At 44.0% G+C, this 26,477-nt stretch overlaps 1 protein-coding gene across 4 annotated transcripts in view; it reads left to right on the forward strand.

Moving 5' to 3' along the window:
* The first annotated feature begins 209 nt into the window (after window positions 1-209).
* Window positions 210-26,477, forward strand: part of PIAS1 (protein inhibitor of activated STAT 1) — a 61,821-nt gene continuing 35,553 nt past the window's right edge. For 3 of the 4 annotated variants that reach the window (XM_062642574.1, XM_062642576.1, XM_062642575.1), the window contains exons 1-2: window positions 210-366; window positions 24,913-25,357. In XM_062642574.1, coding sequence (XP_062498558.1) covers window positions 343-366; window positions 24,913-25,357 — 469 coding nt within the window. In that variant the 5' untranslated portion in view covers window positions 210-342. The remainder of the gene's footprint in view (window positions 367-24,912; window positions 25,358-26,477) is intronic. The other variant, XM_062642577.1, reaches the window with a different exon arrangement.

Genomic DNA, 26,477 nt, shown 5'->3' on the forward strand with positions numbered 1-26,477 from the left:
GGCCGTGCCTCGGGAGCGCCGCCCGCTCCCCCCTCAGCGCGCAGCTGCCCTCACGGAGCTGCCAGCGGAGCAGGCGGGACGGCGCTCTCAGGGGGGGAACTTTCCCGTCAGGGCGGCAGCAGCGAAGCGCTGGCCCCCGGAGGCGACCTCGGAGCGTCCCCGCAGCTCTGTGGGGGGAACCCGGCCGAGCCTTCCCCGCCGGAGAGCCCCGTCCCGGCGGAGCGCAGAGCGGGGACAAAATGGCGCCCCGATTCAAACGCTGCGCGCTGCGTGCCGGCGGGGGGGGCGGCGGGGGGGCGGTGTCCCGGCGGGGTTCACTGCGCCTGCGCCTGGAGTTGCAAGATGGCGGACAGTGCGGAACTAAAGGTAAAGCGCAGCTTCAATTCCTTCTAGGATGCCCCTCGCTGCCGCGCTCGGGGCCGCCGGGGCCGTGCTTCACCCGCCGCCGGGGGCGAGGCGAGCCGCTGCCGGCGCCCCGTGGGGCCCCGCGGCGTTGCCTGGCCGGGGTGGCTGCGGCGGCGCCCCGCCGGCAGCGGGGGCTGAGGGACGGAGCGGAGCGGGGCGGGGAGCGGAGCTGTCCTCCCTTCGCCTCCCGCCCGGCCGCTTTCCGCCGGGTCCTGGGGGAGAGGAGAGCGAGCAGGCAGAGCTCCCCTCAGCGCCGGCGGAAGGGGCGGTTGGGCTTAGGCCGGGCCGTCGCGGGGGTGAGGGCGGCGGCGGCCGGGGGAGCCCCCGGGAGTTGCCGGCGCTGGGCAGCGCGGTTCGGCCGCTCCCGAGGCGGGGGACGCTTCCCCGGGCTCCCCGCAAAGTTTCCAGGGGACTCCGCCAGCGGCGCCGGCGGGGAGGGAGCCCCGAGGAGCGGCGCTGCCCGCCGTTGACAGGCGGCCGGCTCCTCACGAGCCCGGTGCGGAGAGGGGGGGGACGACGACGACCGGGGAGCCCCGCTGGCCTCGCCCCGCTCCCCCTCCGGTAAATGGAGAACATCACGGGCAGATGTTGAGGAGTTCCGACGGGGGAGGCTTGAGGCTGCCCTTGTCACCCGGCGGGACGCACCGAGCCGGGTGCTCGGGAGCACCCTCGGGCGAAGTTATTGCTCCCCAGGGGGTGAAGCTGGAGGGGGTCCCGCTGGGTTACGGGGTGGTTTTAGGTGGGATTCAGCCCCGGAGGAGGAGAGGGAGGACCTTTTCTAGTGCATCCCACCAGGTATTCTGACCAGCTACCTGTAGTGGAATATGGAGTAGTGAGCGATGAGGTGTCCACGCTGTGCACTGAAAGAAGTGGATATAAATAAAATATATCCAACAGAAAAGACCCCCAGAAAACTTCCCAGCTGCTTTGGCAAGGGGTGTGTGGGTGCAAACTCTTCTTTCCACACCTGGCAGGGGTTTTAAAACTTCATTATAGTTGTCGTAGGGCCGTTACTCATCAGGAGGGCTTCTGCCTCGTACTTTAAAGTTAATACAGCCAAACTCACAGGTCAGAAGTATATTAAATATGCAACATGAAGTACAGAATATGTAGAGTAAGACTGGGGGAATATTTTGTTTTTCCCTGGAGTTTCAGTTGGTCTCTGTTTTCCCGGTATCAAAGCTTTCTTGTACTTTCATTTTTAGATGCTTAAAGAGCTGTCAGGATGTAAAAGAAGAAAAAAATCTTGAGGGTGTTCCAGCTCTTGGGCTCTCCATCTGCCATGTCAGGACAGACACCCTCGTTTAAACCCCCCTCTGTCCCTTGTTGCTGGAGATGTCTTGCAGAGTGTGTTGCTTGAGCTGCGTTGTCTTCAAAGTTCTCTTTGCTTCACGTGTTGAGATAAAGGGTTGAGATGCAAGTCCCATGTTAAACTTCTGTTAGTCTTATGTGGCACTGGAGCATTGTGTTGTCATACCTGTCCTTAAGAGTTTTTGCTGCACGGTAGCCGGCTTGGGTTTATGTGATGCCTTCCTATGCAAAACTGACTCAAGTGGCGTTAAAAGAGATGAGAGCTAGGGAATAAAGTTGGTTTTTTTTTGACGTGTGTGAAGGTGGCAGGATGGTGGCCAAGGCACAGTGCTGAAAGGGACGATTTTAATATCAAAATCAACAGTTCATTGATCTCGGGAGCTTTGAAACCTGAAGCCTGTCCATCACAGAGCCTCTGGGTATGTATACACGCCAGAGTAGTGAAGAGGCCTCTTCCTCTGCAGCTTTACAGGTGGAGCTTTCGTATTTGTGTTTGTGTGTCACCCCGGCCTTCTTTATTGAGCTATTTCTGGAACCTGCTTCTTGAAAACTGGTAGCAAAAAATTACAGTTTTATTCTTTAAGTACTGTTGCTGCCTCAGGGAGCCGAAGGGTAAATGCCAAACCGAGTTGTTTCTTTTCAGTTTCACTTTGCTGCTCAGGGTGTGCAGTGCTGCTTGCAAGCTGGCACTGCAGGATGGTAGCACTGCACTGTGAAAAGCTGGTGAGGCTTTTTTTGGTAGCTATAGGGGCTTGGCAGTTTACGTGAGTCAAGCAGTTACTTCATAAATTCATACTTTGATGACTTCAATATATATATATATTTTTCCTCTAGGCTGTACAAAGAAAAAGAGGTGTGTGGGTGTGTCCTGCTCTGTCAGGAGGGAGAGGGAAAGACAAGGGGGCACAAGATTTCTCTTTAGAGCTGTAGCTGTTAACACACCGTTTTTCCAGTAGTACAGCTCGGTCATTAGGTACTGGATGAGGTGAGTGCTCCGTGGAAAAATGTGGCTAATGGAAAGCTGCTACATCTTAGAAACACCCGCTGCACCCAGCTGCGCAGGAGTATATCCCCAGAAAACGTGCTTGGAAATTCCTCCTTCTTTTTGCAAGTTGGTGACTGAGGGAGGGTTTGTGATTAGGGCTCTGCTATTTGAAGAATGAACAGCAAATTCCTGGGATTATTTTGGTTTTCTTAGGTAAAATCTTTTTGCTGTTTCTCCGTTGATTAATTAGCAAATGGCATTGATTTCAGCTGTAGTGACCTTTAAAGTCAAAGCAGTGCCGTAGCTCACCTGCCTTGCCAAATAGAGTCTGTCAGAGAAACTTGAGTCCCTAAAACTTTCTTGCCTTCCTGTGTAAAGAGCCGTGGGGTTACATATAAGTAATGGACGTACATGTAAACTGGGGAGTGTGATGTGGTGGGTGATGTTGCCAAATGCATAAGTAAAACTAAAGTTCTTGCTTCCTTCAGAAAAGCAGTGGTCGTTCTTCCTTACTGTAGCTTCCTACAGTTCTAAAGCATGAAACAGCGTTTCCTGTACTGTATTTTTGTGGCACAATTAAGAGTATTTCAGTCTCCTGCTCTGTTTGAGAATGTTTGTCCTATCGGAAAGAAAATAATCAGATAAGATCTAACATACTTTGCAGATCCCAGGCTGAAGGGTACTGGATTCTTTGGTACTCTCAAAGGTTTGGATAAATCAAACCAGTATGTTTTCACCTCTGTTGATGAAACAAGGTAACTGAAAAGTCTGTTCTGCTGTGAAGTACTTCCCTGACTCTATAGGCTGAGGGTTATGTGAATTTTCCTGATCTTAATTACTATTCCTGTATAATTGCATACAGATTCTAATTTATCTCAAGGTAAGCTATTTAAAGCTCTTTCTAATTGGAAGGAGTATACTTGAGTGATTAAATCTTTCCTTCAATATTTCTTACATCTCTTTAAATTGGTTATTAGATTGTTGTGATCTTTGCCTTCTCCTCGAGTCTTTTGGAAATCATTACACAGTTTGCAATAATCAATTCAATTATACATGGATCAAAGAATGAAAAAGAAAAGCTTATGTTCTAGTATTGTCATTCTTGATACTGTCCTAAGAAGCTGGTTTGGAAAGCCCATGCTGGGAGGTTTTCTCCTTTGTTCTCTCTCCTTTTAAGAAAGTGCCTTTGGGGATTGAAGAGATCCCTGGTGTGTTTCTTGTTAGACACAATTTATACTTAAAAAAAGTGAGCCAAGAGTTTGAATGAAAATTCATAATAGGGTTTCCACACAATGGTGATGAAAACAACCCATTTAAAAGTGCTCAGCTGGGAAATACCCCTCCCCTCAATACAGGGAAGCAGCTTTTTGAGGGGGAGAGGCTGGTGGCAGGGCTTTCAGGTGGTGGTGCTGCTGATGATAGTGACAAATGGATCTCTGGTATGGAGATGTGGTTGTGTTAAATAGCATCGTCAATGCCAATAAGTGTAAGCTGCCTATTCCATTGCTTAATTAGAATTTCACTCTTCTGTATTACGAGCTATTTTTGCTTAATCCTTTTATAAGTTGCTGGGGTTGTGTATTTCTGTGATTAAAGTCAATATAATCCACTTCTCATTGTTATCTGAGTCCACGGATTACGTTATTTTTCATGCCTGTAATTTGCTGTATGTCACTATAATTGTATTTTTAACTATATTTTGGTCTAGGTATTTTTTTTTTTTGAGCTTTTGGTTTCCAACACTGGAACTGCAGATATCAGATGAATAAAATTGGCAGCTGTGCATCACTGCTGAACTGTCAAAGCCCCAATCCATAACACTTCTTTATTGCCAATAAAACCCAGATTGCGCATTGCATACATGTAAATGTAGTGTCAGTGCACTTCTGGTATATAAACCCCTCACGAATGTTAGGGGCCATCCTGGAAGCGTTTGCAGCCCTGTGCAAGTGAAATTCTTACTCCTTGTCGCTTGTGAGAAGGAAGAAAAGAGCTGGTAGTTTGTAGCAGTTATTTTTAATGGATTTACAGTTCATTTCTCTTTTGGTTATAAATGTATTTAGAAATTGTAGTTGAAAGGCTTGGAAGTGAAGAGGCGGGTACAAGATGCATCTTACTTAGCTTTATTCTGTGAGAATAAGGGAAAAGTGTTAGCCTGGGGAGGGGAAGGGCTCAGGACTGCTTGGCCATTGATAAGGATGTTTATGGGTCAGGCACACAAGACAAATATTGAAAAGCATCCCATGAAGCGGGGTGAAGACAGTTAAGATACATCCAGATACTGAAGTCATTTATGGGAATGTAGCTGACTGCTATGGTCCATACTCTATTCTGCATTCATACAGAGCACTGAGGTAAGTGCAGACTTGTCACTAATGTGTTTGGTGTGGTAGATTTTAGTTCCTATGGTCCCTTCTCACAGAAATCAACATCTGATCATTTTCCTCTTTAATGCCATTATAGTGAAAACCCAACAGAACTTCCAAACACTTGAGGCTCTAGTGCTGCCTGTGCCTGTTTGGAGCTACCTCCAAGTCCTCTCTGGTCTTCCGAGTGGTCAACTTACGCGTTTTTCCAAAGCCTGTCCTGTAAACTTTATTGTAGTAATGCTCATGAGCGAGTTCAGAGCTGAACCCCAGAGTTAACTGGAACTCCATCAATGGGGCTCACTGGTCTCTGCTGCAACTTGAAGTAATAGTACCTCTTTTGAAAGGTTACTTTGTGAGGTCTTGGGGTCACCCAGTTCCAGAGGATTTATGGCTGGGAAATGGATTGCATCTCTTGCAGTTTTTCTGTTACATGATGATGGTGTTTGGCCCTTTGGCTCCACAAGGGAAAGACTTTTACCTACAAACCTGAGGGTGTCTTAGAAGTGTCTGTTTGCTTTTGCCGCTGCGCTTCCACTGAACTTTTGCTTTGATGAAGGATGTCACGAGTGCCCTTCTAATGGAAGGCTCGGCTTTCTCCCCTCCATGAGAAGCAGTAAAAGCCTTCTGGAAGCCATGATTTCAGTGAAGGATGTGAGTGAGGGTTTTACATTAAAAACTTGTCGATACATACCCTATGTGTCTTTTGCAGTCGAGCTGCCTCAGCTTGTGCTGTCCCTTGTAAGTGGGAATTTCACCCCTGGTTACACACAAATGTGCCTGTAAGAATCACAGAGAAGTGTTTGTCCTCTTCCTACAGGGGAGAGAAGGGGAAATTTATTGTTTGGGTGCTGGCTGTGACGCATGCTTGGGCAGCTGAATTTCAGAACCCCCTTGATAGAGCTTGGCTATGGATTGTCACATGGCTCTGTCACTATTCCAGTTCTGTGCAGACCAGTAAATGCTCAGAGTGTTGGTTTGGGCTTTTTAAAATGAGCAAGATTGGATTTTATGATGCAAAAATTGCATGCAGGACCGTCAATTGTTCATTAAAATAAATGCCTTTCTTAAAAGTAGCTTCTTTTAGTAGTTAAAGGAGAGGGTGAGGAGAAGAAAGGAGCTCCAGAGGCTTACAAAAAGGTGCTTATTTCTGTAATTTTACTGTGTTGTCAAAGCCATTTTGAACAAGTAGTCACTGCCACAAACTGTGGCTATTTCAAAGTAAATTGGAAGCTTTGGGGCTACAGCAACAAGTCAAAGATGTTAAACCTTTAAAAATGAGACTCTATGGAATTGAGGACGGGAGATGTTAGCTTATTGTCCAGATTTTCTGTGGCAGCCAGAACCAAATGAAACCAGGTAACATTATATTATTGTTCTCTGCGTGCTGTGGTATGAACCTGATTGTCATTTCTTTTCTTATTGTTTTGCTGAGACTCCCGTGTCTGTTGCAACTGTATTGATCCAGGAGTTTGTCAGCAATTCGCTTAATCCTATTCTCCTGTTGGCATTAGGGATGGCAACAGATGTACTGCCATGTCGCTACTGATATATTCTCTCCCTTAACATACACTGGAGGGCTAGCAGAGTGCTCTGTAAGCAAGCATTGTATCCAAGACCAGGAGAGAGTAGGAATTAGCAGAAGGTGGGTATTATGGGGCTTGCCTATAATATGTGAAACACAGAAACGTAAAGCTAGTATACAGTTAGACCAAAGGTCAACCTTAGCTTGACCCTTATGTCAATAGGAGTTGATATACAAGAGATTTATATAGGAAGTGGCATGATAATGAGTGGAGGAGGAAAAGGAGCTTTTAAAACCGTTGCTTGGTAAGGATAGAGTCCTAAGCTCTGCAGCAGAGCAGAGACTCTGGGGGTATGCTAGAGTTTATTTAGCATAGAGGACAGAAAGATAAGTGTTACTGTCTTTATGTGCATCTCTGAAGATTGCTCTGTAGTGAACTTCCCTTGTTTTGTTTAGGAAATGGTAATGAGCTTTCTGGATGCATTCTAATAAACATGTATGAGTTCTGCTTCCTCTCTGCTTCTGCCAGGACTGCATGGGCTGTAGGTAATGCTTCAGTTGCCAGTTTCCATCCTAGAATTACTAACAGCAGGAGAGGGTAAGAAAGGGAGAATTTCAATCTCTACCCTGCTTTGGGGCTGATACACAGCCAATAAATTTCCCACAACAGTAAGCTGTGAAGTATCCCTTTATCTCCTGTAGATGTTTTCTTCCCTGTGTTTTGCATGTTGATAGTGTCTCCTAAGAGTGTTTTTTCCCCAGTTTCCAGCCCAGATGCGGTTTGTCAGGCTAAATTCTTCAAACCAAGAGTTTAGTAGCACTTTCCTGTCAGCTTTCCTTGCTTTTCTTTTCAGTTTGACACCTGGTTGCTCCCTTGATCCCGACCATGGATTATTTGGTAATTTTGGTTGGAAGGGGCTTTGGGAGCTCTCTAGTCCCACCTCCTGCTCAAGACAGGATCGGCTATGAGGTCAGAACAGATAGCTCGGGGCTTTATCCAGTCTGGTCCTTAAAACCTCTGAGGATGGAGACTGCACTGTCTCTCTGGACAACCTGTTCTGCTGCTTAACTGTTCTGACAGTGAAAACAGTTTGTTTACCTATCTATTTATTTATTTACTTTAGGCTCTTATTTCATCTTGTGCCTGTTTTCTTCATGACCTCCTTTACGTGTTAGAAAGTTGCCATTAGGTTCCTCCGAAGCCTGCTCTTCACCGAGCCTATAAGCTCTGTTCCCCCAGCCTGTTGCCAGCTCACCCTGCTGTACCTCCCATCTTAGACACTAAGATACCAGCAGCTTGTTTGGGGATGGGATTTGGGCAGATGAGTGCATGGTGTAGATGTAGTTCTCCTGCGGTTTTATGTTATGCATAAATGCATAAAAAATGCATGAAAAGATGCATAAAAAATACTCAGAAATGTGCAAAAGTATTTCCTGAGACTGTCAACTGGTATCAGTGTAAAAAGTAGAGGTTGCTTTGAAAAGATTAGATTTCAAAAGCAGGGAGATGATGGCAGATGACAGGCAGCAGGTAGCAGCATCTCTTCACCAGGAGGCTCCATTTTGCAAATTGGTGTACCAAGCTTTCCCACTCTTTCCTCCCCTCCCAGAAAACATGTGGTTACAAAGCAGATGGAAAACTGAGCTCAGGCTCCTTACTGCTTGGTTGCAGCATTGCCTTCGCTTCCTGAAGCAGCATTTTTTGTGGCCACAGCCATTCGAGCGCGCAAACATATGTGATAAATGTTCTCAGAAGTGTCTGTTGGGCAGGAGTTAAGTCAGCCTCTTTGGGAAGAGCTGAGATTAGAGGCCTGATTTTCTAGGCTAGGTTTATACTAGGGAAAAAAAAAACAACCCAGTTCTCTTCCAAAAAGCTGGCAAAATATAAAACTACAGCACACTTTAGGTACACTGCAATGTCACATTGAAGCTGCAGGGGTTTGTATTCATGGTGGTTCTTCCAGTGGGCACATGCTCAAGCAGCCAGCCAGAATTGTGGCTTTACCTTTCTGTACTGTACATTGAACAGCTGTAGGATCTGTCCTCTGCAAGGTTTTCAGAGCATGTGGTTTGCAGTAGGGTGCCTTAGGTCCATCAGATTTCAGCCTTGGCCCTCTTGACCGTGTGTTTGCTTGATGCTGCTACTTGAGGCTCGCAAAGGGGAGCACATTGGTAGCCGAGCCAAACCACGGAGTTCAGCAAAATAATTCATCCTGGTTGCTTCTGGGATTGAAACTGGCTCTGTGTCTCTCTGCAGGACGACTAGTAGTCCTGAGAGTCCCTTCGCTGGTCTAAGTCTAATCTTGGTCCTTCTGCATCCCTGTGGTCTGATCAGCCTATGCGAGGTTCCTCCAGCTTTTCTGCATGTGACAGTGCCGGAGCTTCCTCCTGAGAAAGCGTATCTGCCTTCTAAAGAAGAGCACCTCTGTGCATTCGCTGCGTAAGCAGATCGCTTACTGCTGCTTACATGAAGAAATTTACTGCCCCTTAAAGTGGGACAGACAGTTGAGAATCGTTGCGAGCTGAAACGCCTTCCTTACCTTCATTTGCAGTCTTCTCCAAGATGTTCCTCCTGCCCTCTTTGTAGAGCAGGGTCTGGACTTAAAAAGGCTGCTCTGTTCAGCGTTTCAACTGAAAACACGATTAGTTAGTGCACAGCATAGCATATATAAGGTGGAAATAGCAGTGAGCCCAGTTTTGCTTGGCAGTTTAGCATAGGTGCATCTCACTTACTTGTTTATTAAAAAGCAGAGGCCAAATCCAATAAGGATAATGTGTTTGGTTCAGGTAAAATCTGTAATCTGAGCTGCAGGAGTGGGTTGTATAAAGTTGTGTGGATGAGAATGTTTTCTGATACATTCATTCCTCGTCCTGTTTCCTGAGACTCCCTTGACAAAATGATCTCACTTTTGTGCAGATGTTGTATCTTGTTTCTCTGGTGCAAAATAAGAGGTTTTGAAACAGTCCAAGTGTTTGTGTAGGTTTGGAGTTTAGCGAAAAGTGGGAGAAAGCTCTGCTCAGGCTGTCGATGGGGTTGCTAGTGCACCTATAAATGCACTGCACTGAAATGAATAATGCTGAAGCTTCAGCAGTGGTGCAGAAGCAAAGCTGTTCTTTTTCCTAGGTTCTGTGTTGATTTAGCAGTATCTTGTCAGTAAATCTGCTGAGGCTGCTTGATGGCAGGGCTTCAAATTATTTTAATCAAGTATCAGAACTGTTGTCGGTTAGAATTACAAGGATTTTAGATAATATTTTTCTAAAGGGCGTATACCCAGGTTTTCCTTCAGTTACTTTAACCTTTTTTTGTGTTAAAATTTGACTGTTTTCAGTTGAGAAGTACCATTTTCATTAGAGGCTTTTGACGTCGCTTGGGTTTTCTGAGGAAATGGCTAAAAATAAACATGCATTATACACTGAATCATAAGAATGTAAAAGTAGCTGCACTGGTTCAGGCCAAGGGTCCATCTGGCCTGGTATTGTCTCCTACAGCTTCCAGAAGTGAGTGCGCAGGGAAAAGCAAAACCAGGACAAAGTATGAGGGATGGATGTCACCTCCCTGCAATATTCTCTTGGTCTCTAGCTATTTTCAGCTCAATCCTCTGAACCCATTGGGGGTTCAGGTGGGGATTACTGGCTGGACAAGTGTAATAAATCTTATTTTCTGAGTGTTTGCCCAGGTTCTTCCTGAACTTCTTTTGTTCCCGGTGTTTTAGTAGGGATTTCTGTTGTTCTGCTGCGTGCAGTGTGAGGAGCCTTCTCATTTTCTTTTGAGCCTGGTTCCAGCGACCTTCATCCACTGGTTGCTGTATTGTGTAATGAAAGAAACAGTACAGTTGATCCCTGTCTGGTCTCCTTGTGCTGTTCATGGCTTTCTAGACTGCTGTCGCATCTGCCCCCAGGTTTTAGGTTGAAAAGTCTTAGCTTTTGTTGGTCTTTAATTCTGGAAGTCATGCTTCTGTGAGCGTTGCCACTTCTAAGAGATCTTATTGTTTTCTCTTTTTTTTCTTTTTCCTTTTCTTTTTAGCTGAGACCACCAGACCCACCCGCACTTTGAGCTCTGGGTGAACCAGAGATTGATATAATGTAGAATGCTCTCTCATTTGCTCTCTGGTCCCTTCCTAATGATTTCTAACAGTGATTTGTGTGTTTGACTGCTACCGAGCTGATGTTTTCACATGTCTGTTTATCTTGGGCCCAGGAGCTCGCTCTAGTGTGGTAAAGGTCAGCCCAGAGCCCATCACTTTACATGTAAAGCTGGGTCTGCCTGGGCTGCTTTTCCCCATAGGCATCGCTTTGTGTTTATGTACATTGAATTGCTCTGTCACTGAGGCCTTTCAGTCATTCTTCAGTTTGCAGCCACATCATATTGTCAGCAACTTTGTCACCCCACTGATCACTTCATTTTCTAGGTCGTTAACGAATAGGTTAAGCTCTGTGTGCCAGCGTGGCCCTTGCAGAACTCCATGCGTGACCTTCCCCTATTGTTTAGTCTTGGAACAACTGGGACATGCTGGTAATAGAAAGAACTTTGAATAGCCAGCTAAAGATCTATGGTTTGTTCTTTAAAGAAAATATTATTAATTCTGCAAGAATAGCCAGCTTGTGCGTGCGGACTGGGTTTACATGGCTTCCTTTGACCTGTACTATTCTGTTGTTTTTAAACATATGTAGAGCTCTGAGGTGGTGCCAAGCTGTTTTAAGGGGAAGCAGAGATGTGTTGAAACTTGTTTCCTATGTTCAGTTAACTAGAAAAGGGTTTTTTTTTTCAAATGTGCCTTTGTTTTTCAGAGTGCGTTCACACAGATTAGCAAAGGGCTTGTTGACTGACTGCATTGACTCCTTCATTCCTCAGGCCTGTGCATGACTGATGTCTTGATGCCTCGGTTTTTATTTTCTCCCTGATACTACACTGTCCTTTGCTTTTGACATAGAGGCCGAGCAAGGCTGTGAAGTAACATAATGCTTACAACATCCTTACCTGGAAGTAGAAGCTTGATTTTTATCTGGTGAGTGTATGAGGAGGCATGTTAGGTTCAACATAACTTCAATGTTAGGTTGAAACCCAGAAAATGGTTTGTTTTGTCACGAGATCCTAAATAATTCCCCCTCTGCTCCCCCCGTGCTATTGACCTGTATGTGTACAAAGGGACAGGCAGAGTATAAATTCATGACCATGTGAGAGCCATTCAAATGACATTAATGAGCTGCAAAAGGCTTGTATATATGCAAATTCCTATTCATAGTGGGATTTGGATGAGTGTGGTTAATGAGGTGGGGCAAGAGTTTGGTCAGTGAAGATGAAAAGGAGCAGTGAGTGGAGCATCCTCCTTCCTGTGCTCGGCAAGGCAGTGTGTATCTGCAGCCAGCACTGCAGAAACACTGCACACCCTCTGTTTTTACTCGGTAAGGATATCCATGGAAGTTCTAACTTTGATATCAAAGTTTTCCTAGGCAGCTCGTTTCAATTCTGATTGTTCTTGTGGCTGAAGCCAAGTTAAATGCAGTGTCGTTTTTGGAGTTTACTTGCAATAGTTTTCATGTATTTTTAATCTTAGGTGTGGCTGCAACTTGGCTTATAAAAACCTTAATTCCATTAAGCAGTTTGTTTCCATGCAGGGCAGAGGTTATTGTGTGAATAGATTAATTGAATTCAGTCTTACTTCGATGGTAAAAATACAGTGCTTGAAGGATGAGGTGGCAGGGAGGGGGACAGTGTGTCACATTGATGGCACTGGGAAATGAAATAGCCTTCTTCCCAATGAGCAAGTATCCTTAGTACCTCTCCTTAACATGTACCAGTGTGACTGGGAAAGAAATGTTTCTATAGGCCTTGTCTGTGCTCTGTGTGGGCCAGGAAAATACTGCATAGAGAATGTACTCTTAGCTTTCTAATGCACTGCTGAGTGTTTTGTCCTGGGATTAGTCATTGCGAGCTAATGGGTTTTTTAAGCACTGCATGCTTGTCTTCCAGCCTAGAGGTACAGCTAATACATGCAAAAATACCACTTTCTGGTGTGGGCAGCAGCAGAAGATAGAAGGGCAGAGTAGCCCAAGTTCTGAGGGGTGAAGTAGGATTAGGATCAGCTTTGTCAGGAGTCTGGGCCTTGCTTAAGATGCATCTTCTCAGTCTGTGGCTGCATGTTGTCATTTGAAACTGTTTTCTTTATCCTCTTGAATGCTGAAGAAAAGCAGGAAGGTCTGCTTCCTCTCCTATTATTCTATCATCTTTTTGCATTTCTGCATAGTGGGAAGAAACCAGTCGTTGTGGGTGATATGAAAAACTGAGCTTCCTGCTTTCCCTTTCTTTGTCTCCATGGCTCTTTTAGATGGCTTCCCCAGGATATGCAGCCAGTGTTTGGCACCGCTGCCACCCTGTTGCTCTCTTTCCAAGCTGTGCTGGTACTTGGAATGGAATCAGTGTGATTCTTGACAGTCTTACTGATGCCTTAGTGTCGTGAGTAGCAGCCAGAGGAGTCATCCATGTCTCATTAACTTGACTGACCTAGGATCCTGAATCCACCTCAGTGGGACCTAGGCTGGGTATTGATGTAGTAGGGTTTTTGAAATGGGAGGTGAACTTCTAACTGCCAGTGTTTTCACCTGGGTTTGGACAAGTGACATAGACTGTTTTTTTTCATTCAGCTACTGATTTCTATCATAATAAATGTATTTTGGCACTTTAAAATTGACCAGTCTCAATATGTGATACAAATATTCATTCTAGGTCATATTGTTGTGTGCAATAAATAAATACCTCAAATTTTTAATGCATCTCTACAGTTAGGAATGAATTAGGCTTTAGTGTACATTTTAACTGCTCTATAAATAGTCAGACCTATAATTTGTGTTCCCTATTGTGCTGTGACAGACAATAGCTCTTCAGTTTGAGAAACTGACTTTTCTTGAATTACTGGTGGCCACATGTGGTTCACGCATAGTTGTCATGCTGACAGTTTGCTGTTATGTGGCTACTCTTTATTCTAGTTACCGTGTTGCCAGAGAAAATGGGCTGGGATATGTGAGAGTGATTCTACTATGTGGTGTTCTTATCTGGTTGCATAGACCTATGGGTTCCTAGGGTAGTCTTGGGTACTCCTGTCCAACTCTGCCCAAGTTTTTGAGGTTTATAGTGTGTGTTTTGAAATTCTTTGCCTTTTTGGAACGGCTCTGTGACTAGATATGTTGTACACCTTACTTGTAGTTCTTGATTCCCTCCTTTGACTTTTCTTTCAGTTCTGAAAAATGCTCTCATGCACAGAATGTGAGATTGGAAGGGACCTTCCAAGGTCCTGTAGCCTACTAGTTCCCTGCAAATATGCTTGTTTGGCTGTAGCCACAGGAAGAGTTGTCTGTGATGCCCAAGTTCCTCTCCTGAACCATCAGCTATGTAATGAGAAGAACACATGAGAAATTTAAATTTTTCTCCAATTTTGACTGCTTTGTGTTTAATAACTTTGAATTTCATGTGCAATTACGACTTGCTGAAAATAGTCATGGACTGGAAGAGTCATGTAAACATATTAATGCTGCTTCTTGGTCTTAAGCTTTTAGGCTGGTGCCTAAAAACCTGAGCCTGTTGGTTCACAGGTAGATGCTTCTATAAAATACAAAGGGTTGTAAGTCTTCTTAGACCAGTTGATGTGGTTGAAAATACCAGATGTGCAAATTCTTTCTCCAAATATAATAAAAAGTATTACTTTCCCTCAAACCTTCCCTCTTTTCTTATCGTTGTGTTTATGGCCACTGCAATGTTGATAGATAAAATGTGGGAAGCAGGGAAGTGGCTCCCAGATAAATGGTGGTGCCTGAACAAAACATTCAATAGCTGAGGAACAAAGAAGTGACTGTTAGTCCTGGTTTGGTCTCCAGCAAACATCTAGGACAATCTTTTTCTAGGAAGGACTAGGGCTAAGCAAGGAGCATGAAAAGAACTTGGAACATCAAGTTGCTTTGTAACAATGGCTTTGTAGAAGAAATAAGTAGGGGAAAGGCAAGAGAATGGGTGTCTCCTCCTGAAGGAGGAGGAAGACTTGAGCAGAGAAAATGCTTTTCCTGCCTGCACTGTGTGAAGTCTTAGAACTGCACTAAAGGTGTGATTTTGGAGGGCTTCACTAGAACATGCTTGAAATCAATACATCATCAAAGTAGAGGCCAACTTGAGATGGTCTGTGCTGTGAGAACGTTGATGTATGAAACCTGGGGCAATCTCCCCAGAGCTGGTGAGCAGGTACTTCACTGATGTGGTGCCTTTACCCGATACTCTGAGGGATGGTCATGTAAAAGGAAAGTCTCTCATTACTGTTTGAGCTTTCAGTTCATCTTGATGCCTTACTGCTATCTGACTACTTAAAAAGCAGCGTGTGTTTTGGCTTCCTTATGTGATTTCTAGACACGAATTCCTTAGGAAATAAGGCAGTGATGTGCAGAATGACTAGGTTGGGGTTTTTTAAGGCTATACAGATGTCAGTGTGTTTGATGGCCTGTTTCTTCTCAGCTTATTGACACGGTGGGAACTCTTGGCTCCATTACTTATTTCTCTGGTAACAATTCAGACTAATTGCCAGCAGTAATAAATTATTATTCTCAGTGGGCCAGGATTAGGAGGGAATAGGGTCTTGGCCAGTGTATTTCGTCGGTATTTGTGGTCAGCAGATTTATTTCTTTTGTGTTCTGTCCCTTCCTTGGGAAGGGGAAATCTTTTAATCATAAATGATTATTTCCCATACCTGATGTTTTATCTGATCTCTTAATTTTCCCGTTCCTTCTCCCTCCCTTCTGCCTTTCCTTCCTCCCCACTTTTTATGCTAGAGGTTATTAACTATTGGTGCAGTCTTTTTGTGTGAGAGAACTCCAGTTTTGCCTCTCTTGGGGAATGAACATAGCAGTGGGTTACTTTTAAGGGAAATGAGATTCAATTACATCCTGGCTTCAGCCTGCAAGCCAGAATCCAAATTTAGTGTGATTGTTAATTAAAACATTTTGAGATAGCAGAAGAATAGTCAGTGGTGATGTTGTGCGTCAACTGTGCTCCTAGAAAATGGGACAAATGAGGGGAAAACAGTGGCTAGTTGATCTTGAAGTGTTTTAGTTATATTTGGCTGTATGGGCTTGTATCCTGAAGTGTTACATCGTTTGAAGTCAATTCAATGGCCAAAGTTTGTGTATAGTGGACAACTGGCTCTTCAGCACTGAGTGATAACTTGGGGCATGCGGACAATACATCACTTTGCAGTTCTGTAAGGTACAGAAATAAGAAGATATTTAACTCTTGGAGGCAAATATGCATCTATTATGGCAATAATTTGTTTTAATGAAGTGATGCTTAAGTTGGCGAACACATACAAAGAAATAATGTCTGCTGATACAGTAGAGATTTAAATAGCTTGCAAGCCAACGTCAAACCCTGGATGTAAGAATGCAGGTCTTGAAATTGTATGTCTTGCTGTTAAGAGGTTGTGGAAGCTGCCTCTTTATCCATGTTGCTATGTGAGTACATTCATTGAATTCCAGGTACATTCTTCTCCAGCTTTCTTTCAAAATTGACTTCTAAAAGCTACATGTGCCTCATGCAGGTATTTTAGATATTCAGAAAGTAACTGGAGCTTCATTCTTAGTGTTGTGCTGAGAACGAATGGCAGAATGGATTCTCATGGAGTAAAGTCCCTATCTGTAATCTGTGTATGCAACCATTGCTTTAGTTTAATTGTATATTTTAAAATGTTTTCTTCTTAAAATCACTTTGGAAGGAGAAGCTCCTGTGAACTCCTACGAGGCTTTCAGAAACTGAGACTTCTTGGTCCTCTTTTATCCAAAGAGACAGTCGTTCAGACTACTATGGAATGCTGTATAAGTTGTTCTGTTTTGATTACACCGATGTAGACCTTTGTGTTATTTGTCAGAGATATTATAACAGGGCACACTGTGTTTAGCAGGCTCCTTGGACAGCTGTGTGTGCGGCTGGCTTGGGCTCTGCAGAAGCTTATTGCATAGGAATTAGCTCTTCTGTCAGCCAGTTGAAAGGCTTAGTTAAGGATAAGAACATTCTTAATAAAAAGTAAATTTGTCTGGCAATGACCCTCTCCCAAATAGCTGAGAAGAATTGTCTTCGCTATTGGCCTTAGATGTGAGCTGTTTGCCTTCGGAGAGGCACATTGTTTTCTATCCAGAGATGTCTGAACTGGTATTTCTGCAATTACTTGTCATGAAAATCATGCTAGCGTATAGCGCTGTAAAAATAATTCCCATCTGCACAGATAAATGCACGAGGGAGAATTAAGTTTGAGTGTGGTTGAAAAAAAAACCTAGAGTCTCCAAGAACTGAAGATTACTACTGTGTCAGCAACCTTATTTAATACCAAAAGTAATAATATAGTTCACCTAGTGAATAAAATCTCCTGAGAACGGTAAAACTTTCGTTACGGATTAAGATAAAATGTGACTTACTTTAAATCAAACACCATTTAGACATGACTAAAGGCTTGGCAGACTTCTCTCCCAACAAACGTAGCTTGTGTAGTTTAAGCAAGTCCCTGCCCCAGCTGCCCTCCCCGCCGGCTGCGGCAGTGGTACTGTGCAGTGGGAGGCAGGGCAGGATGCAGTGTGGTTGGCAAGCCATCGTATGAAAACGCAGCGGATCCCACAGTGATTTCAGTGTTCAGGCACTGGAGTGGCATTTGGGTACGTGGGCACACAAGGCTGTTCTGCTCTGTCTCTCTTCCAGAGGAAATAACCTCTAGGAAAAGGGGGTCTAGAAGGGCAATTGCCTGGGCTGACTTGCCAGGTTGTATGTGTCAGAGCTTTTAACTTGAAGATATTTTACATATATGATAGCATAGCAAAATACCACAGGCATCTGTAAAAAGCATAAGACAATTTTTAACACATGGGGATTATATTAAACATTCCAACCTCTGCCTGTTGTTCCTAGCAGGCGGTTCAGTGGGGCTAGAGCTGTCTCACTGTTTTCTTTTGCAATATACTCTCACTCTTCAGTCAGTTGTGTTACTTTTATCACTGTGGTTTTCTTGTCTCCAGTAAGCAACAGGCGTATCTAAGAACTTGACTGGACTAGATGATCTTTTGAGGTCCCTTCCAATCTCCAGCATACTGTGTGTGTGAGAACTGTGAGAACTTGATAGTGTCGCTGGTGCAGGGTTAGATGGAGGCCTCTGAACTGTGGGCTGGAGGGAGAGCTTAATTAGTGTTCATGTATGAAGCAGCATTGTTCTGACCTTACTAAAACTTAGTAAATTTAAGGGTAGTCAACTTTTCCCAGCACAACAGAGACAAGCAAGCCAAGAGTAGGTATGAAATATGCTCCTTATTCTTGTTAATGTGTGGAATTAGAAGTTAAGTGGTTATAGTATACTTGGTGAGCTGCTACAGGAAACTGCAGGACCTCCTGTCTAGAAGCCCTGTAGACTGAACACTACTACACTTCTTCGGTGATCTCTTCATCACCAGAGATTCCTGGTGTGAGCAGGGGCTTGAATCTGAGCTTCATCGTTCAGGTAGATTGGTTCAAGGGTCATAATATTCCTATTAACAGACACACAACTGTATCATTTGCGAGGAAATATATTGTTTGTGCGCATGCTAAAGTAAATAACACCTGATTACTTCAGCTTTATAGTGTAATATCTCTACTAGCATGGAGAAATAACATTCCCTGATGAAAATCATGACTACAGTGTTTGACCTTAAAGAAGCTTATATCCATGGAGATACCAAGAACAGGCCAGGCTATTTTTGGCATTTACAATTGATGGCCATCATTTTGATGACACATTTTAAACCCATTTTTATTGCCAGCTGAACGAATGCATAGATTCGGTCCTACAGTTGCAGCATGTTCTTTATGAGCACTGATATACTGTGTAAATACAGGGTTTCTTTGATTAAGAAATATTGCCTTGTGTGTATAACAAGGCAAATAACACCTGTACCTGCCGTTGTTTTGTACCTATTCTTTTCGTGCTGCCCTACTTGGCGAACCACGGTACGTACTGCTTCAAGAGACAGATGAATTTTTCATGATGAGAACCAGTAACCCCCCTTAAAGGCTGTAGCGTGCTGTGTATTTACGACTGTTGTTCTGTGCCTTTGCCTCCCCCCCCCCAGTTTGAATTACGGTGACTTCAACCTTTGAGTGTTTTGGTTGCAGGAGACAAACGCAGGAAGTTACAGCCTGTCACTGGGGCACTGGAGCTTCCATGAATTGGGCCTTTCACTCCCTCCTGCAGGTTTTCGGGAGGCTGGTTCCAGTTTTTATAGCTTAGCCTTGAGAGCTTCCTCGTGTGAGTCTTGCAGATAGCATTTAGGACTAAGGAATGCGCCTTCGTAAAAGGTGGGAATATTTTTACCATCACGATTTCCCATTTTCACAAATCTGAAATGCCTAAAGAGCCCCAGAGCTTAGTCTGTGTAACTGTAGAGAGCTCGTGCAGCTCAGGTATTGCTTTCCTCTTCGGAAGATTTATACTGGGGGTTAAAGAGGCTGTTCATAGCATGCAAGAACTCTCTATTTTTACAGCTGGGTGTTGGAGCTATATTGAGATTAATTCAGACCCATTTCCATACTAATCTAATGCTTCCCAGTTGCTTTGACTAGAAAAAAAGGACAGTTTTGATTTGATTTTTTATTTTTTTGTTGTTGTTTTAAAGTGCCTTTTAGAAGTGCGCTGTGGAATTCCTTTAGTAGTGGTTTCCTTCTTGCATAAGGGGCAAATATCCATCTGTGTTGTCCTTGAAAACAGCCTTAGAGCTTTGATTGTGCCCATGCTGTGAATGCAGACTGCAGCCAGAGCTGATCCCTTGGGTGCTGGGGCTGAGGTGCTGAGCAGTGTGTTGGAGCAGAGGCCCCTCTGTAGCTTTCCAAGGAATACAGGGTGCAGTCAGTTTTCTGTCCTGCCCTTCTCCTTTGAAGTGACTTGTTGCAGTGCTTGCCCTCTTCTGTAATAATGATGCCTGATTTGAAGTAAACTATTGCTAATCACTATGTAAGTAGCACAAGAAACTTACTGTCACTGTCCCAAATCACCAGCTATAAATGGGTGTCCTTCCATTTGGAATCTCTTTTTTTTCCATTTCTTTCTTTTCCCCCTTTACTGTCTTCTTCCATCTCTGGCTGGTGTTTGAGGTGCTTTTTTTCCTTTTTCCCCTTTAACTTCAATGTTAATGGTTATGGAATTGTGGAAGACCTGTTGTATAGCTTTAGGCACAAAGATGTGGTGTAGTACCTGGCCAAAAGCTTCTTGTTCCACTGGCAAATCTTTTGGATGTGTTTTGGAACTTACTCACAGGTTCTAGTTATCATAAACACCTGGAATTCTCCAGATAGATTCCAGGGTTGATTACTGGGATGTGGAAATCCTCTTTCTAGAAAGCATTCATTACATTGTTGGGATTGTTAATGCTGCTGCTGCTGGATGAAGATGCTTGAAGACAGAACCTTGTGGTGCTGGTATTAATAGTGACAAATTTCCAGCGTTCTCCATTATGCTTTCCTGTGGACCCTGCAGTCCATTACTGGCTGCTGCCTGGTTTTTACCTCTCTGGGAAGTCCCTCCCTTCAAAAACTGGGAAGAAAGGAGAAAGCTCACCATCTGTGGTGCTGGATCTCAGCAGATATCTGTATCTGTGCCTTTCTTGAGCAGTGGGACTTGCAGCTCGTCTTCCTGCATTTCAAACCAGTGTTTTAGCCCCTGTGTATTTTCCAGTCTAGAAAGAATGTTTTCTGCCTGACTGCTTGTCTCTTTAGTCACACTTCTCTGATTCACGTGCCAGTGAGGCCATGCAGGGTTATCAATGGGATTTCTTACCCAGAGGCACTAACACTTGGATTTTGTATATTTTGAAACTTAATTCCCAACCTTCATAGATCAGTGAGACAAGGTCCGGTTCTTGGAAGCAATTTTCTTTGATCTGACCTGTTAACCTGTGCTAAGAATTGGACTTCTCTAGCCAGGAAGCTGCCTGGCCTGAGTGGCTTTCCTTGATGGGAGCAATAACTGGCCTTGTGTGGAAAACTGTTCTTTTTAAGTGAAATTTTATCTTGGCTGTTTTCTTTGCAGAGGGAAACAGAAGTAAATGACTCCTCATGTTGGCTGCTCTGTTAGAAGTTGAAGTTCCTGGTGAAGTATTTACTCTGAATGTCGAAGCAGCATTCCCAAAGCAGCATAGTCCTTTTGTGTGGCACAGACACATTACTCCAGCCCAACATGCTTGGCTATTGAGAGAACTCTGTGAGTCAGGAGCTGCAAAGCATTCACTGATGTTGCAGCCTGATGCTTTTTATTTAATAGTCCTTTAGTGGGTGTGCTGGAGAACTCCCTTGTTCTTCCTTGCCTCTTAAGTGTCTACATGCAGTTTTTGGTTTGGGGGACTTCACTTTTCATGGCTGTTAGCTTTAAAACCAGTGTACCAACTTTTTTGAGAGTGTGCTGTATGTAGAACATCCTTTCCTGTGGATAGCCGTGAAGTAGGTGAATGATGTAGGATGCCGCCCATGGATTGCTTTTGCATCCATAAACTATTTTCTTCCAAACCTTATAGGTTATCTGAAGGAGGAGTGGAGCAGGAAATAATCCTTGTTGCCAGATGAATGGCTTGAGGCTGTTTCCTCAACACACAGAAATGGGGGGATGCTCCTGTGGCTGCAGCATGAGCTGCATCACATGGGTGGGTTCACACAGTCTGGCAGGAGAGAACAGGCACAGATTTGGAAACAAGCAACTGGGAGGTGGGAAAATAAACTGGGCTCTTTGCTTCTGTGGACCTGACACACACGATGGGGTGACTTCCTTTGGGAAGCATGGGCTGTGGTTGCAGGCCTTGGATAAGGGGACGTGGGCTGCAGGGGGAAGATACATAATGAGCCTGGTAATCCCAGTGACTAATGCTGGTTCTGTGGAGGAGCATGTGTTGGTTTTGTGCTGTCGAGCAGGAAATGTCAGGTGGATGTTTATAGATGAGATACCTGCTCTGGAAAGGTCTTTACAACGAGTCAAAATAGAGAGATTCTGTGCTACACTGGGATAAGTTGAGTTTCTGTAAAGCTTGTTCATACTCTTACACTTCAAGCAGGTTTTCTACTGTCCTTACCCTCTTTTTTGAATTTTAGATATTGCCTAGATATGACAGGTACCAAAATGCACATCATCAGCAGAACACCCAGTGGTTGATACTGGGATTTGCTGCGTCTGGAACTGGCTTGCTGCATTTCTCACACCAAAGTTAATCAAGTAGCCAGTAGGTCAACATTTTCCTAGCCAAATAGCATCAGTTTCTCATGCACCTAGTTGCCTGTAATTGCAGTTTGCAACCTATTCCTCATTCTGCCCTTGGTAGCTGTATATATCCTGGTATTTTTGTTTTGTTGGGCTTTTTTAGTTGTGTTTTTGTTAATTTCTTTTGTGTTAGGAAAGCAAAACCCACACATTTTGTCAATTCTGATAAACAGCCAGAGACAGGGGCAGTTACTTGCATTGTGGATATTTGCTGTTGTTGGGGTACAGGCTCTTTGTGGTGGGTTGTGGAGCTTGTTTCAGATGCAGCTATACTGCTGTGAGTGATCTTTTTACTACTCCAGGCAACAGGGGAAAAACCCCAAGACTTCCTGAAGCAAAAACATTTTGTGTCTTTGCCCTTCTGCTTTGCTGCTGCACCTAAGCCAGCAATGGGTTGGGGGGGGTGAATTGTGATGAGGTGAGATATGACAGGGCAAAAAAAAAAAATCACAAATTGCAGCTTTTTACTGTATTTACTCCGTGAGTTTGACAGCACTTGATTTGTTTCCTGCTATAATTACCCTGCCTGTTCTAAGATTAGGGTACCAGAGTGACCCAGGCCAAGGGCTCGTAGCCTGGGCAGTGCTCGTCCAGGCAGTGGCACTGCTGCTGATGGAGCTGGGGCTGTGTCCTCAAATAAAACACAACTGTGGTGGAGGAGGGGAGAGGAATTCTCACGTTCATGTTGCAGTGACAGGAGAGACTTTCCCAGCACGGCTGCCTGTTGGGCTCTGCTTCCCCAGCCACTGATTGACACGATCCGCTGGCAAAGCCCTATGGATGAGTCGGGGGGGGGGGCTGGTTTAAGTCATTGTCTCTTTATATTTGCAGAAGAAGGGTTTCTCAATGAAGTATGAAACTGTAATAAACCCACAAGCCTTTAGTGCTGTTTTTTCCTCCTGGTTTTGATCGATGTATCTGTTAGTGCCCTTAACACTGCAAACAGAATTGTTCTTGTCCTCCTTTGTAAGGAATGCACAAGGGTGGGAGGATCTGGGGAATGTATTTGTTTTGGTTTGTCAGCCTGGCTGCAGGATGGCCCCTGCTTTCTGTCTACTTATTTCTAAGTCATCTCTACCTTAAATCCCAGAAAAAAATCCAACCTGTAGCAGGAGCTCCTCTGTTAGCTCGATGATTTCTTCATCCTTAGGGTTTTTTGCAAGCTGGGCCTAGGAGTTTATTACAAAACAAGAACAGGGTGAAGCTCTGAGAGGTTCTGCCTGCTCAGGGAGTGACTTCTCGGGGTGATGGTAGCAGGCTTTAAGCCCTTCAGCTGTAACTCCTCATTCTGTTGAGGAAATGCTTGCAAAGCATTATAAATATATAAATAGTGGTTTTCCGTGTTTCAGATGTTTGTTTCACTTCCCTTTCAGCTGTCAACACTTCAGATCTTAACTGAAATACCTTGTTCTTTTAAGACATCTCTGTTTCTGACAAAAGTACCTTCTCTGTTCTTATTAGTAGCTCCATGACAGACCCATGGTTAAAAGTGTGAAGTATGTTCTTGGGTATTCGGAGGATAAAATGCCAGCAAAGTCCTGCTTGTATCTGAAGTGTTTGCTTTAGGCTGCAGCAAGGTTTAGCTGAGATTTGCAGCAAGATCATTCACTTCTCTTGGTGTGGCTCAACAGAGCAGAAATCTTGTAGCAAATGTAGTTAAATCTGCCTGGTGCACACCTCATCAAATACATAAATCATCTGATTTAGGGCTTTTAAATAACATGACCTATTTCAGGATAGGGAAATACCTCCTGTGGACACCTGTGCCTGGAAGATCTCTTGTAGGTGCTGGAGGTTTGAGGAATCGATAAGGCTTTGGGGCTGCTTTAGCTAAGCCAGGCACAGCTTACTATTAGCACTTCAGGTTTAAAAATGAATGTGAAAATAACTTGAGTAATGTGTGTGTGAATACTTTGCACAGTTTGGAGAACTGGAGAGGATGGGGGCATTTTTACTCTGTTTGAAAGGTTATTTGCAAAGGCAAGTGCTAGTTTGGTTCTTCAGCTTCCAGTGATGGCAGAACCCTGATACGCTGAATTAGCTGGTTTGGTCCCAAATATATATACCTCAAGTATCAAGTATATCCTTGTGATTTCTTGGGAATCCAGGATTCTGCAGAAATACCACTTGAGCTGGTGTCACAGGACATGTGATGGTGAACCGAGCCGCTGTCAAGCACTGAATGAAGTTTTAAAGTAGAAATTAAGTGTATAAATTGCCTCTTGGCTTCAGCTGGACCAGGGAGGAAGCAGTCACTGTGCACAAGCCATTGCTGCTTTGGTTACTTTATGTCTTGCTTCCTGAAGAGGTGAAACAGTTGACAAGTCAGACCAGTTTGGTTCATTAGGCTATACTGGGAGACAGTAAAAGACAGTGTAAATGAAGATGCTAATTAATAGAAGGCAAAGCCCATCTCCCCCGTCCAGAACATGCAGCTCTGATGTGAGGAGGAAGCGGAATTGGAAGAAGCTTCCTTTAACTCAGTAATAATCATATGGGGTTGCACACAAATTGTATTGTAATTTCTCTCACTCTCTTTAAAATCATTTATCTCCTTTCCTTTGAACCTGCGTGGATTAGTTATGCTGCATGGCTAAAAGTGAGGGAAAGACTTGTAAGTGAAATAATGTTCCAGAGTTAAGGACTGGCACAGCTTTCAGCTGCAAGTACTGGAGACTTGGATATTGCCAATGTGAAAAAACTGTTAACATTATAGATGCCAGCAGAACAAGGAGTGGAAAATAATTGCATTTGCAAGCTTTATTGTGTACTGGCAACTTGTCCTTTTCTCTTCTCCTGTCCTGCATTGTGTCTGGCAAATGGAAACCCCTTTAAAAGTTGCTCGTTACAGACTTTCTAAGTAGATATATCTATGAACAAGTATGGTTTGCATTATATTTCACATTATCAGTGGGGGAAGAGCAGTATGCCTTTAAAACCTGTGTGCTTGATGGGGTTAAGCCACATTCTGATGTCCGTGTTTAAGATGCTGTAGCTTGAATACTAATTTTTTCCTGTTTTGTTTCTTTTAAGCAAATGGTTATGAGCCTTAGAGTGTCTGAGCTGCAAGTACTTCTGGGTTACGCGGGGAGGAACAAGCACGGACGGAAACACGAACTCCTCACGAAAGCACTGCATTTGTTAAAGGCTGGCTGCAGCCCTGCCGTACAAATGAAAATCAAAGAACTCTATAGGCGAAGGTTCCCTCAGAAAATCATGACTCCTGCAGACTTATCCATCCCCAGCGTCCACTCGAGCTCCATGCCAGCAGCTTTGTCTCCGTCTACCATTCCACAGCTCAGTTACGATGGCCACCCTGCCACCTCACCATTGCTTCCCGTGTCGCTTCTGGGACCTAAACATGAACTGGAACTACCCCATCTCACATCTGCGCTCCACCCTGTCCACCCCGACATAAAACTTCAGAAGCTACCTTTTTATGACTTGTTGGATGAGCTGATAAAACCTACCAGCCTAGGTAAGGTTGCAGATGTTGTAGTAAGCTCTCAAGTCTTGATTTTTTTAACTAGTAATGGATGGATTCGGCTGCTAATGCAGTAGCTGGTTAAATATTGCATCACACCAGTGTTTAGAGAATTGCTATTTTTGGTAACTTTTGGAACAGATTGTTCTACATGGAGAGACATCTTACGTAACACTCATTAGTTGCTTTAGCTGAGCCACTAAATATGGTTCAAAGATCCGTTATGTTGAAGGGGTGAGTTTGACAAGAAACAAACCAACCCCTCCAAAACAGAAAAACCCTGTCTGCTTTCAGGAGTTCTTATAAACCATACAGTTTAATTATTGAAAAACCAAGCAAAAATACCCCCAAATCCATCAAGGCCACAAAATCGTCCCATCTGTGCTGGGAAAGAATCTGCCAGGCTGGGTCTTTGCTGTGATCTATTATAGCTCAAACTCCTGAGTTCAGGAAGACTTTTGCCTTTGTGGCTACTTTTCTTTAAACTGTCTTTTGCATTAAGGTCTAAATCACTTGTGTGGCTGCTGACAATAATCTGATGCTTACAGAGCATTATATAACTACGTGTGATTTCTTTCTGGCACTGACTCCACACAGCACTTAACAACGTGGTTAACTTTTAATACCCTTAAAAACCAGCTTCAATACAATAGTCCTGTTGGTTTCTGAAGGGGGCTGCTTGCATGTTGGAACCTTCTGCTGTTTTGAAACCCTGGAAGGGATTCACTGTGAGAATAGCTGGTGGGAGGAAAAGCTTTGTGAGAGTAGATCCAGGGAGATGGTGGGTGAGTGGCAAAAAATGTCCTTTGCAGAAGAAATCCCTTGTAAACAAAAATGAGCAGGTACTTTACACTCACAGTCTGAACAGCTCCAGGGTGTGGGAGGCCTGCTACGTGTGTGGTGATGGTGGCCTGCAGGTTTACTGAAGCATGTTGCACAGTTGTTTATATGCTTTTTTGTGTTGTTACAACTAAAAAATTGAGGGTAAAAACATAGTTTTTGATAATCTCATCTTCTGATTCAGGTATTCTTTTAAGAGGTATACTGGGTCTGGTTAGCTTTAATCTAAAGCTTAATTGGTCCGTAAGCATTCCAGGCAATGCTGGTTGTAAGG

The sequence above is a fragment of the Pezoporus occidentalis genome, unplaced genomic scaffold, assembly GCF_034315485.1.
Source record: "Pezoporus occidentalis ecotype Australia unplaced genomic scaffold, CSIRO_AGI_Poc_V1 ctg72, whole genome shotgun sequence".
In the NCBI taxonomy this organism is placed as follows: domain Eukaryota; kingdom Metazoa; phylum Chordata; class Aves; order Psittaciformes; family Psittacidae; genus Pezoporus; species Pezoporus occidentalis.